Source organism: Staurois parvus, unplaced genomic scaffold, assembly GCF_062004578.1.
Source record: "Staurois parvus isolate SC_StPar_1 unplaced genomic scaffold, SC_StPar_1.0 ptg000599l, whole genome shotgun sequence".
NCBI classification, from domain to species: Eukaryota; Metazoa; Chordata; class Amphibia; order Anura; family Ranidae; genus Staurois; species Staurois parvus.
The window spans coordinates 442,728-462,630 of NW_028318395.1; the positions used below are offsets into that span (position 1 = coordinate 442,728).

The 19,903-nt window shown below is 39.0% G+C and overlaps 1 protein-coding gene across 1 annotated transcript in view; it reads left to right on the top strand.

The window, feature by feature from the left end:
* Positions 1 to 344: 344 nt before the first annotated feature.
* The window catches only part of LOC149449857 (uncharacterized), a 68,701-nt gene continuing 49,142 nt past the window's right edge, over positions 345 to 19,903 (top strand). Inside the window, exon 1 of the mRNA XM_089692654.1 lies at positions 345 to 570. Coding sequence (XP_089548780.1) covers positions 345 to 570 — 226 coding nt within the window. The remainder of the gene's footprint in view (positions 571 to 19,903) is intronic.

Consider the following 19,903-nt stretch of genomic DNA (forward strand, 5'->3'; position numbering starts at 1 on the left):
GTGTTACATGATGTTTACTAAGGCAATGAATTTTGGGACTTCATGTAAAGTTTCAGTATTTCAGATCTTCCCAATCTATGAGCACAGAAAGCTGTAAATGAAGCCTGCAGTGTTTTGCAGGCTTCATTCACACATACATTGTAGCAACATTATTTTTAGAATACATCTTGATTAGTTCTTTTACATACAGATCAAAGAAATGTCCTTTTGATTTCAGTGTGACACAAAGCAGGTTTCTTGTACGATTTCTTATTCCTCTCCAGATGTTAACTGAAACGCAGAAATTTGATTAGGAGATATGCAAAATAAGTCATAACATTGTCTTTTTGTCAATGCTAGCAAATATGTGTAATAAAAATAATCTTTTTGGAACTGCACTAAATGACTCACATATTGGTTTGTTTTGTGACACAGCAATTCTTAGGAGTAAAAACACAGATTTACTACATGGAGACCAATTTAAAGCACCTTTTCTTTGTGGAAATGTGACCAGTTATGCCAAAAGACCTGAATCGGAAAGTAGAAGAAAATACGCAAGAGCTACGTCTGCATACTGTTTACAATTGAGAGGTATCTCAGCAACAGACTAGTTTCGATTTAGCTCTTACCCCCTCAGCAACACTCACACAGTACAGAACCAAACTGTAAAATCACAGTTTGACAGCTTTCTGGCAAATCTGGCATTGTAGTGGAAGGCAGGAACATGCTCAACTTGACAAATAATATCTGTTATTTGTTTTATTCTCAAGTGACTCTGGAGATTCTTGATTTCCAGTATTTCTAACACCGAATAGGAAATTTTACCTAATAACAAATATGAACCCACTAATGACAATTGGTGTGGCTACCATGGGTGTTGGTACTTATCAAATGAAGCCAGCCTGCATAGATTGCTTTAATACTTTGAAGTGTTTACTAAATTAAACTTTCAGAGCTCCTTCACACCTGAATAATTTACCTGAGTAGTGCACTGCATGATAATTGTCTAGGATACCTGGACTGTTTCATTCAATAGTTCAGTTAAATTTGTGCACATTACATACAGTGAAATAATAGGACATGTGCACTGCATACAAACCATACTTTAAAAATCTTGGCTCTAAGGTGATATGGGGTCCTATATTTTACATTAAATAATTTACAAAATTCTTATGAAATGCATCAAATGGGTATATGGATTCTGTTTCATTTGATTTCATATCTGACTTTTTAAAAACCTTTTATAAATCTGGATTTTTCTTCCATGGTAACACCTGTATTAGTGTTATCTCACATTATACATGTTATTGTTCAGATTTAAGTCAGCCACATGTGGATAAAAATTCAGCCGTTGAGCAGGGACCTGCCAAATTTTGATCCATGTAAGGGGAGAGAGGTTGTACAGAAGTGAATGTGTGGACAGGGAATTGAATAGATTTTATGGGCTGCCTTACTGTATAAAAATAGTTTATAAAAATAAACTATTTAGAAAATAAAGAGTTACCTGACCCTTGGTCATGCTAGCATCTACTTTTATTTTAGCTCAGTTAGAAATCACTATTTTCTGATCACAAGTATTAGTTGTAGTTGGCAATAGTTCTAGTTTTTACAAACATCATGTCGGCACTACAGATGGAAGAACCCTCAATGCTAAGGCTCCAAGTAGTGACCCAGAAAGAGCTCCTCTTTTCTCTTCTGGAACCTATAGCAAACAATCACCACACTGAGCAAAGACACCACTTCGATATTGCTGCCCACATCAGACTATGGAAAAAAACCTGGAACAAAGGCAAAAAGAAGGCACACTGGTCTAGTGCAGCCTTTCACAACCAGGGTGCCCCGGCACCCTGGGGGGGCCTTCAGGCCTTTTCAGGGGTGCCTTGGCAATATGCTTAAAAGCTGCCCATAAATTGTATACAAGACAGCAGGTGGATCAAGCCTGCCTTCGAGTTACACAAAGCCATAGGTTTTCATTGCGCACTTTTACAACCTGCCAGCTGCCGGTATCCTAACAACCAATTACATCATTAGTTGATAAGGAGGACGTTGGGCACCTGCACAGCATCCTGGTATACTAGTCAGTACCAGTTTGCAAAGGAATATTTGCTTTGGAAGAATAAATCATCTCTTTGGGTGTCCTACGCATGTGGATGTTGCTGCGTTACGTAAAACTATTAGAATAATTTTTTTACATTTTTGATTGGGGTGCCTTGAGATTGTGCAGAATGTTAAAGGGTGCCTTAAGATTGTCCATAATTTTAAAGGGTGCCTTGACTGAAAAAAGGTTGAGAAACAATGGTCTAGTCTAGTGTACTATCGTAAGACATTTTATTATTAAAACAAATTCCAATGTACTAACAAAAGTACAGGATAAAATGCATGTAACACAATCCAGTCCAATCTTCAATGCCATAACGCATTAAAAAAAAATAGTATGGTGTACGCAAGGATGCATAAACCATGCTCTTTTGGATGGACATGTACAGCATCGAGGATTGGGCTGTATTGTGTTACATGCATTTTATCCTGTACTTTTATGAGTACATTGGAATTTGTTTTATTAATAAAAGGTCTTATGATAGTCCTAGTTTTTGTTTACATCCTATCTAGTTCCCATCAAGGTGGCCCTCATGATCTTAACTCAGTAGCAGTTTAAGCTGGCCATACACTAGTAAATTATCAAATGAACCTTTATACATTATTAGTACATTTGATGACTTTGTGAATGTTGTACTTCAAAATGTAATTAACTTTTAACATATCCTTTCTAGCAACTACTGTTATATTAGATTTAGCTCTGATAGAAATCACTATTTTCTGATCACAAGTATTAGTTGTGGATGGGAATAGTTCTGTTTTTTGTTTGCATCCCCTCCAAGTCCCATCAAGGTTGCCCTCACGATCTTATCTCAATAGAAGTTCAAGCTGGCCATGCACTAGTGCATTTTCTAACAAAAAATTTTCATTTTTACATTTGATGACTTTGTGAATGTCGTTCAAAAGTACTTTAAAATTTAATTCACTTTTAACATTTGATTTTATTATTATTATTAATAATAATATTATACAGGATTTATATAGCCCAACAGTTTGTGCAGCACTTTACAACTTGAGGGGTGACAGTACAATTACAATACAATTTAATACAGTAGGAAACAGAGGGTCCTGCTTGTTAGAGCTTAAAATCTAAAAAGGATGGTCAATTGGTATAAAAGGTAATGACTGTGGGGATGAGCTGATGGAGAAAATAAAGTACAGATATTAGGTGGGGGCAGGAAAGGTTTGTCTGAAGAGATGGGTTTTCAGGGATTGTCTAAATGTAAACAGAGTAGAAGACAATCCTGGAGGCAAGCATGGGAGGAAGTGACAAGGGAGCTAGAGAGCAGGAGGTCTTGGGAGGAATAAAGCAAATTATTTGGTTGGTATTTTGAGACTGGGAGCCAAGTTGTGGATGGCTATGTAAGTTGTTAGTATTTTGAAATTAATTTGTTGAGAGAGTGGAAGCCAGTGGAGGGATTGGCAGAGAGGGGTAGCAAACACTGAATGGTTGGTGGATGAGTCGCACAGAAGCATTCATGATGGACTGAAGAGGGGATAGCCTATGTAAAGGTAATCCAATGAGGAGGGAGTTGCAGTAGTCAAGGTGAGAGATGACCAGGGAGCAAACTAGATGCTTTGCAGTGTTGTTGGTTAGAAAGGGGCATATTTTGGAGATGTTGCATAGGTTGAGGCAGCAAGCTTTGGACAGTGATTGGATGTGGGAACAAAAGGATAGTTCAGAGTCCAGGATAACACCTTGGAATGTGGTTGATAGTTGTGCCTTCAATCTTGACAGAGGAGTCAGGGCAAGGGGCACGTGGGGGAGAAAATATTATGATGTCAGTTTTGGATAGATTGACTTTGAGGAAGTGATGTGACATCAAGGAGGCTGATATGCCTGTTAGTAGATTAGTGATGCGTGTGGAGACTGATGGAGTGTGCTGTGGGGTAGAGAAATATATTTGGGTGTCGTCAGCATAGAAATGGTATTGGAAGCCATGGGAGGCTATCAACTGACTCAGGGAGGAGGTGTAGATTGAGAATAGGAGAGGTCCAAGAACATAACCTTGGGGGACCCCAACGGAGAAAGGAGGAGTGGAGGATGTGAGATTGTAATTGAAGCTGAAGGTGCAGTGAGATAAGTAGGAAGAGACCCGGTGAAGAGTTCAGTCTTAGGGACCAATAAAGTGGAGTTTTTTGAGGAGAAGAGGGTGGTCCACTGTGTTAAAGGCAGAAGAGAGGTTCAGGAGTAGGAGTAACGGTTAGTAGATTGTTTGTGAGTTTTAGGAGAACAGTTTCTGTGGAGTGCTGAGAGCGAAATGTAGGCTGAAGAGGATCAGTAAAAAATCATGCAGTCAGCTGTAGAATAGACGCCCAAGGAGTTTGGTTAGTAGTGGTTAGTAGATTGTTTGTGAGTTTTAGGAGAACAGTTTCTGTGGAGTGCTGAGAGCGAAATGTAGGCTGAAGAGGATCAGTAAAAAATCATGCAGTCAGCTGTAGAATAAGCGCCCAAGGAGTTTGGAGGAAAAGGGGAACAAGGAGATGGGGCTTAGGTTGGTGGCGTCAAGTGAGGGCTTTTTAAGTATGGGGGTGACTAGTTCATCTTTTAGAGAGTTGGGGAACATGCCAGAAGAGAGGGAGAGATTGAAGATGTGAGTAAGAGATTGTAGGATAGAGCCAGAGGGTGATCATAGCATTTGCGAGGGAACAGGGTCCGAGGCCAAGTGGTTAAGTGGGCATTTGAAAAAAGTTTAGCAAACTTAGACATGGAGTTATAAGTAGCGGAGATGCCTGTACAGCAGAGATCTCATCACAAATTGTATCAATCTTATTTTTTCAGTGATTGGCAATCTCCTGGGCAGTGATTGAGGTAGTGGATGAGGGCAGTATAGGACAAAGTAGAGAGTTGAAGGCAGAGAAGAGTTGACAGGGATTGGATGAGAAGGTGTTAATGAGAGTGATAAAATAGGTCTGCTTTGCAGGGTGGAGGCAGGAGTAGTATTTTTGAAGGGCAGATCTATATTGGTTGAAATCTTTCTGAGACCTATTCTTGCGCCACAGGCACTCAAGAGCACTGCTACATTTTTTCAGACTTCTGGTGTTAATCTGTTTGTATGGGTTGGGACCTGATTCTGTGTGTAGTGAGGGGGAAATTGTGTCTAGGATTGATAGTAAACTATTATAGACAGAAGTGGCTAGGTTGAGGCAGGATAGGGGTGAGATTTTGTCATAGCGTTGGTCAATAGCAGAATAGAGAAGTGAAGGGTTAAGGTGGTGGAGGTTTCTGTGAGTAACTGTTAGGCGGTTGGAGGGAGAGGAAGTAGAAGACAGGGAGAGAGTGAAGCTAATGAAGTAGTGATCAGAGAGAGGGAAAGGATTGTCGGTGAGGTTCAAAGGAGTGCATAGGTAGGAAAAAACAAGGTCAAGGGTGTTGCCGTCAGAGTGAGTAGAAGCATGTATCAATTGATTCAGGTCAAAAGAGAAGGTTAGATTGAGAAATTTAGAAGTAGCAGGAGTGTTAGCAGGGATGTTGAAGTCTCCAAGAATGATTGTGGGAGTTTCAGAAGAGATAAAGTAGGGTAGCCAGGCAGAGAAGTTATCAAGGAAGGTTGATACTGGTCCAGCACTTCCTAAAGAAACTGGAGAAAATAGACAAATACAATGTGCCTCAAATGAGGAGAGGGAGGAGGGTGAAGTACCTGAACGGTGCTTTGTGGGGATAGAAGGAATCCCCCTCCCATTTTGCTTTTTCTCGTTACTGCAGTTGCCCAATGATTTTTTTTTTCCCATAACAATTCAAAAATCAAAAGAAAGTTCTTAAAACAAATTTCTTCTAGTGTATGGCAAGCTTTACTGCAGACTACAGGGACATAAGGGGTGGTAGCAAGGCTAAACATTAACTGAAGTCACAGAGGATCCAATGTTTTTTTCCATAGAAGTGTGAGTTAATTAGGATGTTTGGTTTGCAACAGTGCTTGCCCTTTCCATATGAACAGTATAAAACAGAGTATACTGTATTACTTCCTATACGCTTGGCTGATACCAGCAGAGTTGTATACTGTCCCTGGATTCTGAGGACATTCTGAAGCCATTCAGAATATAATGTAAGTCAAAATGTTTCACTTTAGGAACGTTTGTTTGATTTTCTGACCATTGATTGAATCAATGCAATGTTTATTTTCAACCACAGTGAAGAGAAAATTCAGAGGAGCAGGATGGAAAATTCTCAAATGCACACATTTTTGTTATAATGTATTTGGTTTTCATTCAGGAAAGTCAATTCATTCCAAAATCTAATGTTTTAAATCCCCCACAGTTTTTACCTTTTGTACCACTTGCTCCACCCTATTAGATTGTAAGCTCTTATGAGCAGGGCTCTCTTAACCCTCTTGTATTTTATTGTAATGTAATTGTACTGTCTCCCTTTATATTATAAAACGCTGCTCATACTATTTCCGCTATATAAATCCTGAATAGTAATAATAGCAAACAGAATTTTGAAGTACTTTAGAATGGCCTTTGTCAAGCCATTTTTGATACAAAGGTTTGTTCAAAAATCTACTAATGTATTGCCAGCTTAGGACTTAGAAATAGAAATGTATGTCCCTTGAAATGTTCCTTGTTTTCAGTACTAGCCATCTGTTTTATGAAAAACCCTTTTTTTCTGATATATATATATATATATATATATATATATATATACATATATTTTACAAACTATTTATATTCTAGTTAATAGTTCCAGGTGAAGGTTGGTAAGAGATCATTTTACACACAGCTGTTTCTTTGTGAGTCTGCTGCCCTATTTCCAACAGTTTCCTGTTTATGGAGGAAGATATTTATGTTACGCGAACAGTATTCTGTACTTCATTAGAAACTCGTGTTTTCCTTTATTTACTCCCATTAATTAGCATAGTGAGACATGATTTCTTTTGCAATTACTATTATGTAATACTTTTTTTTCATCAGATTTTATTTAAGAATAATATATTGTAAAGCATGTAATGCTTTTTGTACCTAATGTTAATCAACCAGTTTGAAATATAAACATTGTATTCTAATTTGTCAAATAATAATTATGTCTATCGTGCTTAATATCCTTAAGAGCATTATTGGTGCTGAGCTTAGTTATACCAACTAAGCAGTAAAATAAACCTGGAAATTGTGCTTTTTATGCAAAGGGCACAGGGGGGACTTCTATGAGAAGAAGAAATGACTACTCTCCACCCCAACAGGGAAGGGATATTATTTACTTTCTGCCATTCTGTTCTCCCTGATCAGACTAGCTTAGAGGTCTCTAAACTGTCTAAACCAAGGTCCAGTTTACTGTCTTTCTGACAATGGGGGGGGGGGGCATACTGAAGCCAATCACAGTAGACCATGTCTTAGGCTTGATGGTCAGTGGGAGTAAAAATTACATAGTACCTTTTGGTCAGTAGGAGGAGGAATACTGCCCTATCATTGGTAGCAGTGGGAGAAATTATGCTTCATTTTTGGTGTCAGTGGAAGGAATAGTGCCCCATTGTTATTGTCTGCAGAAGAAATAGTGCCCCAATATTGGCATCATTGGGAGAAATGCTGCCTGAACTTTGGTTATTGTGAAGGATTAGTGCCTCATATCAGTGGGAGGAACAGTGCCCCAAGAAGCTGGATAAAGGTAAGCAAAGGGCCTCGTTTGGCTCGTGGGCCTCAGTTTGGAGAACACTAGACTAGAGCATATAAAATGGAATGATTTGTTACTGGTGACAAAGAATTTCCAATATGTTGCAAAATCTCCTGCGATAAAACCTCTTACAACAATCACAAGGTTCAGTAGTCGAAATTAATGATCAAATTGGTCTTTTTTGGATGTTTTTTTCAGGCTGCACATGGCCATTCTAAACAATACAATGAACAAAGTATATTTGCACTCTCTAAAGTTGTGCTGACATTTTTCATTGCAATACATTTTATTGAAAAATGTTAGGAACGGTACAAAGAATCACAGAATAACTTAAAAGACATAAAGGTTCACATCTTTGCACAGTATATATATAAATGAAATCCAAGTGCATATACATTGAGCTGTATACTAATAGTATGTAAGCACCCCAGGAAGGTACTGAAACATACATACTTACATTGCTGTAGTTGCAATAGTGGTGGTGGGGGGAATCCCTGAAAAATTGTGCTGACATTTTATTTTATGGTTAGGCAAAACAATTACAGTAACCTTTCTATTCCCTTAAAATAGATGAGCTCCTTTCTGCCATTAACAGCTACCAAAACCCAAAACCAAAACAAAGCCATAAAACAGAAGATGTACTGTATGTAATAGAAGCTAGGAATATTACATCATATACAGTTATCTCTACTATCCTTTCCAGTTATGAAACAATTCTTCTTTGCAGTTTGCCCTTTTCAGTTTCATTGCACTCATTAATATTTGTTTTTTTATGTATGATGCATCCTTGGATTTGAAAGCTGCATTTGTATATAAAATCAAAAGTCATAAATCATAATAGCACTTTCCTGTGGTGTGAACACAGTGGTATAATACCTTGTTCCAGCAGGGATTTAGACTCTTTTCCATTTATTTTAATGAACTATGACTATTGCAGTTCTTGCTTAATGGTATGGAATTTTTATTCTAAAAGCTTGTCATTCTTATAGTGTTCTCCCTAACCAAGTAGTCCAATTTAGTTATGTTGGTTTCTTTCAAAAGGTGAAAACTTAGTATTGCATTTAACCCTTTTTTGCCTGTATTTTTTTAAGCTCAAACCTGCTAAATTGCAAATTTTTTACATAAAAATATACATATAACCAAATACACAAAGCATATTTTTTTTGAAAGCAGAGGACCCATAGAAAACAATTATTGTAATTTAAATTTTTGTATGCTCTTATGCTTAGAATTCCTTATTTACAGTCATTTTCCTTTCTGAGAAGTTCAATGGCAGCATACTGATGTTAGGCATACACCAGCTTGGCCTATTATCCCTGATTAAAACTGTCTTCCTGCTGGCCAATTTTACACTGCTGTACTGTCTTCTGTATCCTAATTTTTCTACTAATTTCCAGTGTATGCTCTCTGTCACTACTAAATTTGAGCCAGCCTTGCTCAATAGTCCTGCTGCTGGCCAATTCTACACTTCTGTACCATCTGCAGTCTCTTAATTCCTGTAGGAAAACAGCTACTTGTGCTCTACAGTCCTGCGACTGGCCAGTGTTACACTGCTGTGTTAACTGCATGTCTGCAGTATCTTAATTCTTGTAGTCAAGCCCCAGGCTATGCTCTTTTTCTATAGTTAATTTGGGCCTAACCTTGCTATTAAAATCGTCCTGTTGTTGGTCAATTTTACAAAGGTGTGCCATCTGTGGACTCCCAGTTATTGTCCTGAAACGCCTGCCAGTACTTTTTTCTCTAGTACCTTTCAGCCCATTCTCCCTCATTAAAAATGTACCTGCAAAATTTTTACAGGTCTGATGATGTCACTAAAGATAGTAATTAAAGCTATTTCTTAATCCCAGAACAAGGTACAAGAAAAACAGGAAGGTAGAGACATGCTCTAGAGAAGAAGAGAGAGGGCACATTTGGGAAATGCCTGGTGATTAGCTTTTAAGCATTTTAACGTTTCACTTTTGTTCTTTATTTGTAAGCAGATTAATTTTTTTGCTTTATTTTTTACTTTCCTTTACCAAACACCATAAACAAATATTTCATGTAGACAAATGTGGTACAGAGAGCATCAACAGATATGCCCTAAGCAGTCTGATTAGGATTACGCAATTTAAATTGCTTATTACAACACAAATTATATATAAAAGTGAGAGGCATTGAGCAGTGAACTGAGGCACAACTTTCTTTTGATAATTTAATCCAGCATGATAACAGTATTATAATAATAATTTAGTCCAGTATAATAGTAATGATTTTACCTCCTGAGCTATGAAGTGAAAGAATAAATAAATAAATAAATAATAACTATAAAGCTAATGACACACAAAACCTATTCCTATAGGTAAAATAGTGCTGAGAATATAAATATAATGGTGTTGCACTAATACATAAAAATGAATATAACTCCATATAATAATATGATAATAATAATAAAAAACATAAACTGTGACACATATATAGTGATCTGATCCTCTCTGGGATCTTGAAGTGACAGGAAAACCATGAAAAACACGTGGTCCTAATTGGACCCAATTTAGTGAACACACACACAAAGTAACAAACAGACAACCCAAATCTCTAATTGGGATCAGTGGCTAAAAATCAGTCTAAAAAAATCAAAGCAAACAAGTGACACATGAAAGTGAATCCCTGCAAAGGGGGATATAACTCCTATATAAAATGACTCGTGCTTAGTGAGAATTTCACAAAAAAACTCCAATTATTAAAACAAATATATGAAAAACACATAACAATCTCCTTCAATTGGTAACACATAAAAATATACCAAAAATGACAAAAAATATTGTATAGTGAAATATAAAAATAAAAAACAGTATAAAAAAAAAATTGTAAATGTCCAAAAAAGTGCACATATGCCAAGTGTTCCACTAATTCTTCCAAAACATGCAGGTGATGCAGTGGATTTGGATTATAGCCGCTGGTGATAAAATCCAAAAGTGGCTGAATTGCCTCCTCACCTCCTTACCCAATGGGCCAAAAATGGATCCTCCACTGACAGATTCCCCTCTGTGGTATCCTTCCAAATAGTAAAGGCCACTTCAGTAGTATAGTTTTAGCATCTCAGGTCCCCTTCAGGTTCCCTTCAGATGTGCGATTATCACGTAACTTCCTCAGGGTCATGATGTGATAATCAGGATGCAACGCGTAGGTACATGGTGACTCGCTTCATCTTGCTACTCCTAAAACCCATGCAAATTACACCCATAGCATGTGTTTTAAATGCTTGTTTTCTGTTGATACCAAGTGAGTGGGCAATTGGCGGTGCTGTCTTTCTGTTTACATTAAATGGTATTACACTATGGAGGATCTCTCTTTTATGTCATTATTATGATCCATATGTAAGTTGGCTGTATTACGGTTACGCACATATGAAGGGAACCTGAAGGGGACCTGAGATGCTAAACGCATACTACTGAAATGGCCTTTACTATTTGGAAGGATACCACAGAGGGGAATCTGTCCGTTGAGGATCCATTTGTGATCCCACAAGCGTTTTGGCCCATTGGGTCACGGTAAGGAGGTGAGGAGGCAATTCAGCCATTTTTGGAGGGGGTGTAATAGGGTACAGGAGATATCTAAAAATGAAACTTTTTGGATTTATAGGCTGAACACTTTGAAACCCAGGGGTCTTAATATCGAGTTAGACCTCAATTGCTTTATTTCTGATCAGTAAATTGAATTGCATTGTCGGAGGGAATATATATTTAGGGTTGTATAATATTTTAATATTTTTTTTTTTTTATTTAATTTTATTAAATTTTTTTATATTTTTTATACTTTTTTCACATTTTTTTATCTATATTTTGTTATATATATAATTTTTATTTATTGTTTTATAAAAAAAAAAAAATATATTTTTTTTTAAATTTTTTTAATTTTTTGGGGTTAAAATAGTGATTGTTTGAAAACCTGATTGTAATAGGGTATATGGTTATGTCATGTACTCTAATATAGTGTTTTAGGACTATTAGTAGATTATATAAAATATGTGTATGTATATTGGGCGGATATTGATTTATCATGCGAATATTTTATTATGGTATTTTTCATGTTTTATACGATAGGGGGTGGAGTAGGAGGATGGAGGATAAATCTGATGTCCATCCCTTTTTTGTTAATGTTAGGGATTTTATAATATCTGATGCATGGGGCACCCTCCAGGAGAAATAGCCACTATTGATATATATATAATTTGGGGGATGTTTTTTTCAATTAAATTTGTATTGGTGTAATGTGAGGGCACAAGTTGGCCAGTATGGGATTGTTTTTCTCCCGGTGTTTTGCTGGTCTAGGTGCAGCTTATCCGTATGGGTATGGAGGTCCGGGCTTCCAGGTTGTAAAATGGCCACGGCTGTATCCTCACCTCCTGGGTCAATGGTATTTAAGGAGAGTGAGGAGACACGTCCGTATCCCTGTTGATAAAGTCCGGATGTGACGAAACGCGTCCGGGGCACGTGACGTGGTGACGTTCTGACGCTCTTCCGGAAGTGCTGTGGCGGCCATTTTTGTTCTTGGAACATGCGGCTGTGTATGCCCTGGAATCCTCCATACAGGTGTATGGGTAGTGGGGAACTCATTACCAATTACATATTCCTTCCCTAAAGTGGTATGCTGAGGATATTGTAACACCACTGAGGAGAGGCTCGATTGTGGAATCAATCGTTTTGTGTGTGGAAGCTGATCTCTTCTTATTTTAATGTAAGTTGCTATAATAAAGTACTGTGACTATTTATTATATATACTGATCCCTGGTCTGTTTATGAGGTCTATGGGAAGTGGTTGGAAAGGCTGAAGGAAAAAGGTTGGAATTAATCTCATCTATGGCTTGTGTTACTACCTTGAGGGTAATTATGCACTTCTGTTATTTGTGTGCAGTGAATAACATGTAAGGCGGAGGTATTTTTTCTCACGGTTGCTGTGGCACGGGAGTGTTTTTGCATGTAACACGTGTGGCACTTTTATTATATTTTGGATATTATTTGGATAAAGCACTATGTTGAGTTTTTTTCTTTGAGGTATATGAAGATTTATTTTTGGAGTACACCTAACAAAGGCTGTTTGAAGATACGAAGATTTAAGGAAGTATTGATTTAGAGATAACCTCTTTGGGAATTATTTGGATTTTGATTTTTTGGATTTTTTTTTATTTTTTTTTATTTTTTGGATTCTTATTTTTGGGACTTTATACACTAAGATTTTGGGACTTATTTTGGGACTTTATACACGAATATTGAGTTTTTTTGTTACCAAGTGTGCTTAATGATTAAGTGATTTGTGTATGTACTTCAGGGGAAGGACGGTTGAAGTGACTTGGTGGGGTATTATAGTGAGAGCAGGTTAGTGCTGGATATCTAATATTGTAATACACATCCACTGCATCACCTGTATGTTTTGGAAGAATTAGTGGAAAACTTGGCATATGTGCACTTTTTTGGACTTTTCCAATTATTTTTTTTTTTTATACTGTTTTTTACTTTTATAGGTATATTTCACTATACAATTATATTTAGTCATTTTTGGTATATTTTTATGTGTTACCAATTGGAGGAGATTGTTGTGTGTTTTTCATATTTTTTTTAATATTTGGAGTTTTTTTGTGACGTTCTCACTAAGCATGAGTCCCTTTATATAGGAGTTATATCCCCCTTTGCAGGGATTCACTTTCATGTGTCACTTGTTTAGTTTGATTTTTTTTAGGCTGATTTTTAGCCACTGATCCCAGTTGGGGATTTGGGCTGTCTGTTTTTTACTTTGTGTGTGTGTTCACTAAATTGGGTCCAATTAGGACCACGTGTTTTTCATAGTTTTCCTGTCACTTCAAGATCCCAGAGAGGATCAGTTCACTATATATGTGTCACAGTTTATGTTTTTATTATTATTATCATATTATTATATGGGGTTATATTAATTTTTATGTATTAGCGCTACACCATTATTATTATTATTTATAGCCCAGTATGATAACTCAGTAGTCTACATTTTAGATAGAATCACAGATAATTTACTGTACCCTGTGTAAATAAAATCAGTCTGTCATTTTTTATCATTACCAAGATGCTAAAAGATAAAAGACACTTTCAGTTTAAAACCTAAAGCCCTGTACACACGATGATAATATTGGACGAATGATCATCTGTTTTTCTTGCATGCTAGTCTCATATCAAAAATTAAGAGTTTACTAAAGCTACAAAAATTCTTGTACAACAGAATAAAAATTTAGAAGTGATATAATGTATTGTATTGTATTTGTATTGTATTTTCAGACAAAAACTGTACCGATTAAACGAAAATCGTATGATCTGGTATTGTACCAGAAACATTTTCGTGCTTGTCTATTTGAATATTTTCAGACGAAAGATGTGTACTAATGATCAGATCATCATACAATCGCTTTGAAAGTGGTATTTTTCATACAATTTTGATTGTGTGTAGTAGGCTTTGCTCCATGTTTCATTTAATTTTAAATAGTTCATTGGACCAAGCTGGTCCAAACAAACTACACTATATTGCCAAACGTATTGGGACACCCCTCCAAATCATTGGATTCAGGTGTTCCAATCACCTCCATGGCCACAAGTGTATAAAATCAAGCACCTAGGCATGCAGACTGTTTCTACAAACATTTGTGAAAAAAAGGGTCGCCCTCAGGAGCTCAGTGAATTCAAGTGTTGTACTGTGATTGGTAGCTACCTGTGCAAAAATTCTATCTATGAAATTTCCTTGCTACTAAATATTCCACGGTCAACTGTTGGTGCAATTATAACAAAGCGGAAGCAACTGGAAACAGCAACTCAGCCATGAAGTGGTAGGCCACATAAAATGACAAAGTAGGGTCAGCGCATGCTGAAGCGCACAGTGCGTAGACGTCACCAACTGCCTGCAGAGTCAATAGCTAAAGACCTCCAAGCTTTGTGTGGCCTTCAGATTAGCACAACAGTGCATAGAGAGCTTCATGGAATGGGTTTTCATGGCCAAGAAACTACATCCAAGCCATACATCACCAAGTGCAATGCAAAGCGTCGGATGCAGTAGTGTAAAGTAAGCCACCACTGGACTCTAGAGCAGTGGAGACGTGTTCTCTGGAGTGACAAATCACACTTCTCTGTCTGGCAATGCAATGCACATGTCTGGGTTTGGCGGTTGCCAGGACAACATTACTTGCCTGACTGCATTGTGCCAAGTGTAAAGTTTAGTGGAGAGGGGATTATGGTGTGGGGTTGTTTTTCAGGGGTTGGGCTAGGTCCCTTAGCTCCAGTGAAGAGAACTCTTAAGGAGTCAGCATGCAAAGACATTTTGGACATTTTCATGCTCCCAACTTTGTGGGAACAGTTTGGGGATGGCCTCTTCCTGTTCCATCGTGACTGCGCACCAGTGCACAAAGCAAGGTCCATAAAGACATGGATTAGCATGTTTGGGGTGGAGGACCTCAACCCGATAGAACACCTTTGGGATGAATTAGAGCGGAGACTGCGATCCAGGCCTTCTTGTTTGGCATCAGTGCCTGACCTCACAAATGCCCTTCTGGAAGAATGGTTAAACATTCCCATAGACACACTCCTAAACCTTGTGGACAGTCTTCCCAGAAGAGTTTAAGCTGTTATAGCTGCAAAGGGTGGGCCAACTCAATATTCAACCCTACGGACTAAGACTGGGATGTCATTAAAGTTAATTTGCGTGTAAAGGCAGGCGTCCCAATACTTTCAGTAATATAGTGTACTTCATTCATTAATACATGCACCTGCTGTGAATGCTGTAAAAACGTTTTGTAGCATCAGCTACATATTATATACAGTGCTGTGTTCCTGCAGCAGTACGGTGACTTTCCGATCCATTCCCAGAACAAAATCGAGTTGGGCTGAGTGCTGCTCAGCCATTCACAGGAGGCTTTGTATTTTATGTTTGAATTAGCTGAGGTGGAGATCATGATGTCATAGCATGTATTCATTCCTAAAATACAAAGCTTCCTGTGGTAGACTGAGCAGCAATCAGCCCGACTTGATTTTGTTCCAAGAACAGGATGGGAAGTCCCCATATTGCTGCCGAAACACAGCACTGTATTCTCTATGTAGCTGATGCTCCATACTATTTATATTGCACTGACAGAGGCTGCATGTATTAGTGATGGAAATAGTTTGTTTGGACCAGCTTGGTCCTAACAAACTATTTTAAGTTAAATCTGGAATTGGGCTTTAAAGTGGTAGTAAAATTTCTTTGTTCATTTTTACTTACAGGTAAGCCTATTATAAACCTTACCTGTAGGTAAAAGTAATATCTCCTGAACGTGCACCGTTTAGGAGATATTCTACAGAGCAACAGCTGGTGACTCTGAGGAAATAGCATACCCATGCCGTTCCTTCAGAGTTGTGTGCTGTGGCATGCAGGGGTGTATTTACCACAAGGCAAACATGGCATTTGCCTAGAGCGACATTTTTCTGGGGGGGCAGCACCATTTTTCAGGTGGGCAGCTCCTTCCCCCAAAAGAAAGAAAGGAAGAAGGGACACACGCAGCATAGGGACCAGGTAAGATCTGAGAGAGGCTGTGGGCTGCGGGCTGCTTGATGGTGTATGCAGAGCTTGACTCTTGTGCCCTAGGATGTTCGGAGCTGTGAAGGGGAGTGTCTTATCTTTTGTCAAGGGGGTGGTGGTAGTGGAAGGCTATCTCGGGTGGTGGTGGTGGTGGTGGTGGGGGGGGGGGGGGGCTGGGGTGTTGTTGATCAATGGGGGAGCCAATTTTTGTGTTGCATAGGGAAGCATGAAACCTAAATACACCACTGGTGGCATGGAGCATGGGAATAGTATGGAGCAGGGGCGAACTGACCATTTGGAAACTCTGGCACTGCCCGAGGGCCTGGGGTCAGTAGGGGGCCCCATGAGATGCCCCTGGTACCTTTTTTATAGGATTTTTTGAGTTTGGGAAGGACACAGGGGCCCCATGATCCCCTATTGCCCGGGGGCCCCATGAGTTGTCAGTCCGCCCCTGGTATGGAGCATCAGCTTCGCATCATCGGCGGCTCGGCCATTCAACCAGCTGCAGCCTGTGAACCCGGAAGGAAGACTGGGTGACGATGGAAGTCCTGTGACAGCATGTTGCTGAAGGGCTTTGTTCTAAGGTAAGCCTCTCATAATGTGCTAGTATGAGATGCATGTTAGCACATTACGATATTCCCTTGCAGCAGGAAACTTTTTTTTTCAAACAAGTTTACTACCAATTTAAAGTTTATGTAAACCCTCACTTTGTAAAACAACCCATTCAGTTTAAAATAGAAATGAAAGGCAAAACATAGTGTATACATATAAAACAAACATTATAATAATAATTATAAACATTATTTCCCCCTTATATATAAGTGATCACATACTTTCTGTTCTCAGCTGCATAAGGAGCTAGGAGAGGAGATGCAGCAGCACACACTGATCTTCCCAGAGAATGGCTGTGCAGGAATGGGTGGAGGGGGACATGTCAGCACAAGCCTGATCACTAGATTAGCTCCCTGCACAGCCAGAACACTAACCACACTGTGCTCTCATGCCTAGTGTGGTCAGTTTTTAATAGGAACTCAGAGGGACTGCCAAGAAGACATGGGATTTCACAGAAAGAAAGCAATACAAAGAGAACAGGATACATTTTTATACAATTACATGGTACAGCAGGCATATACTGTATCAGGATATGTAATGTTGGGTTTACCTATTCGAGTCCAACTCATGGTTAGCCCTTCCGCCTGGCAGTACTAGGGTCATTGGTTCAAATCCCAGCCATGGCACCTCCTGCCTGGAGTTTGCATGCTCTCCCTATGCCTGCATGGGCTTCCTCCAGTTTCCTCCCACACTAAAAAGACATGCTGGTAGGTTAATTGGATCCTGTCTAAATTGGCCCTAGTATGTGTATGTATGAATGTAAGCTAGGGACTTTAGATTGTACACCCCTTGAGGGTTAGGGACTGATGTGAATGCACAATATATATGTAAAGCACTGTGTAAATTGATGACACTATATAAGAACCTGAAATAAATAAATAAACGAATACATTCCAGTAACAGTGAGATATTTGATAATAAAAAGATAGCAAATTTTACTTTCAGCAATATAATTCGTCCAGCCAATAAATCCAGTTCAGCAAAAATCTTAATAGAAAAAAAGCATATAGGCCGGACTCAGACTTAAAGCAGAGTTCCAGTGAGAATTAAAAAAAATAAACGTCAGCAGCTACAAGAACTGTAGCTGCTGAGTTTTAAAAAATGGACACTTACCTGTCCCTTGATCCTGCAGTGTCCTCCCCACAGCCAATTTCACCAGCCACCCTGTGTTCCTGGCGCCGGCATCTTCAGTGTGGGCCAGGGGCAGACTGACAAGTCATGGGGCCCCCAGGCAATAGGGGATTTTGGGGCCCCTGTGTCCTTGCCCAAAGTCAAAAAAGCCTATGAAAAAGGTACCAGGGGCATCTCATGGGGCCCCCTACTGACCCCGGGCCCTCGGGCAATGCCCGAGTTTCCATATGGTGTGGGCACCCGGCTGCGACAGCTTGCGGCTGCTCACTGCCCATGCACGAGAAGAGCTGAACTTTGTTAATGGTCCTGTAGTCTTCAGGAACCTGTCATGTGTCCCAGAAGACTATGGGGAGAGAGGGGGGAAGGACAACTTCTACTTATGACCACCTAGGCGATAGCAGCGGAAGTGGGAGCGGGTACCTGGCAAATTCGGGTACCTGCTCCCCAAAGCTGCTAATCCTTAATGGGGAGTGGGGGACTAGTCCCCAAAGCAGAACTTCCCCTTTTGGGTGGAGCTCCACTTTAATATGCAAGTTTACAGCATATATTAAGAATACTTTGTTATGCTTAATAATCAGTTGAAGCTCCAAACGAATAATCACGGTATAAATGGTTTGATTACTTGCTATTATGACTGTCTGATCATTTATTCTCATAAGTTTGCTTAACCCCACCTCAGCTGTGGGGTGCAAGCTGGTGGGGAATCTATTTCTTTACAACCATTTCTTAAACCAGATATCTGTAGATCTGAGAACTTAGTTCTGTCAGAAAAAAAATGATTGCATGTATAAAGTGCGCCCACTTAGGGGTACCTGCAATAGCCTCCAAATCTTTACTGTTATGGCTAAATCCAAGGCTGTTCTGAAAGCTGTGAAATGTCCAAGTCATGCTGGTGCCTACCACTGCCTCTTGCAGCCCACACATCCCTATGCAATTATCACTACTCTAATGGGCTGCTTTACTGATTAACAGGAATATGCATGAGACAGGAAAAAGCAGCACGTTTTTAAACTATCTGCAAGTGCTTCATCTTTTCCTGAAGTTCAGTGCTTGGGCTGTTTATACCATTTTATCTTTCTTTTTTTAATTGCTAATGGATTCTAACTCTGTTGGAGATATGATGTTGGGAAATAATATCTAATACTAAGGCCTTATTCATACTTGAGAATGGGGCCATGCACGATCATATGTAGGAACCACAGCAGGGGCTCCTGGCAATTAACTGCAGGAGGAAGCCCTATTGAAAGCAATGGAAGGCTGACAGCTCCCGCAGCAAATTGCAGATGCTCAAGAGGTGATTATGTGTGAATGATCAGCCCTGGAATGTTTTTCATATGATTGGATGATTGAAGTGACCATTCACATTGCAAAGTGAACAATATTTATTGCTTTAATATATCTACCCCATACGGTCTCATATTGGTTGGCCAAGGCTTTGTTATAAGTATTTGAAATTCTCAGAACAATCAGTCTGGTAGTAAAATATTATGTTTACAGGAAGCTACACATAAGTTACAGGATAAGTTCACCTTTTGCACAAAAATATTAAATGCACATATTTTTTCAGGTAAAAAATGTGTATTTATTATTTTTGGTAGCCTGGAAAACATTGCACCAGCGATCAGTAGATCGCTGGTGCCATGCAGGTCTCCTGCAGACCTGTCAGTATATCTGCTTGTCTGTATGGGATGTACAGGAGAGCAGATATACTGACAGGAAGATTCAATGAACTACCACTGCGCCATGATAGTTCATTGAGAGCTACAAGCTGACAGCTGCTAAGGCTGATGGGAGAGAATGAATGACATGTCCATGTGGGCCGAACCTGTTTTTATATTTCAATATGTTTATTAGGATTCTTAGAAACAGTACACAAAAAGACAGAAAACGCAACCCACCAACGTGATAAGTTGTAGAACATCAAGCAATGAAACA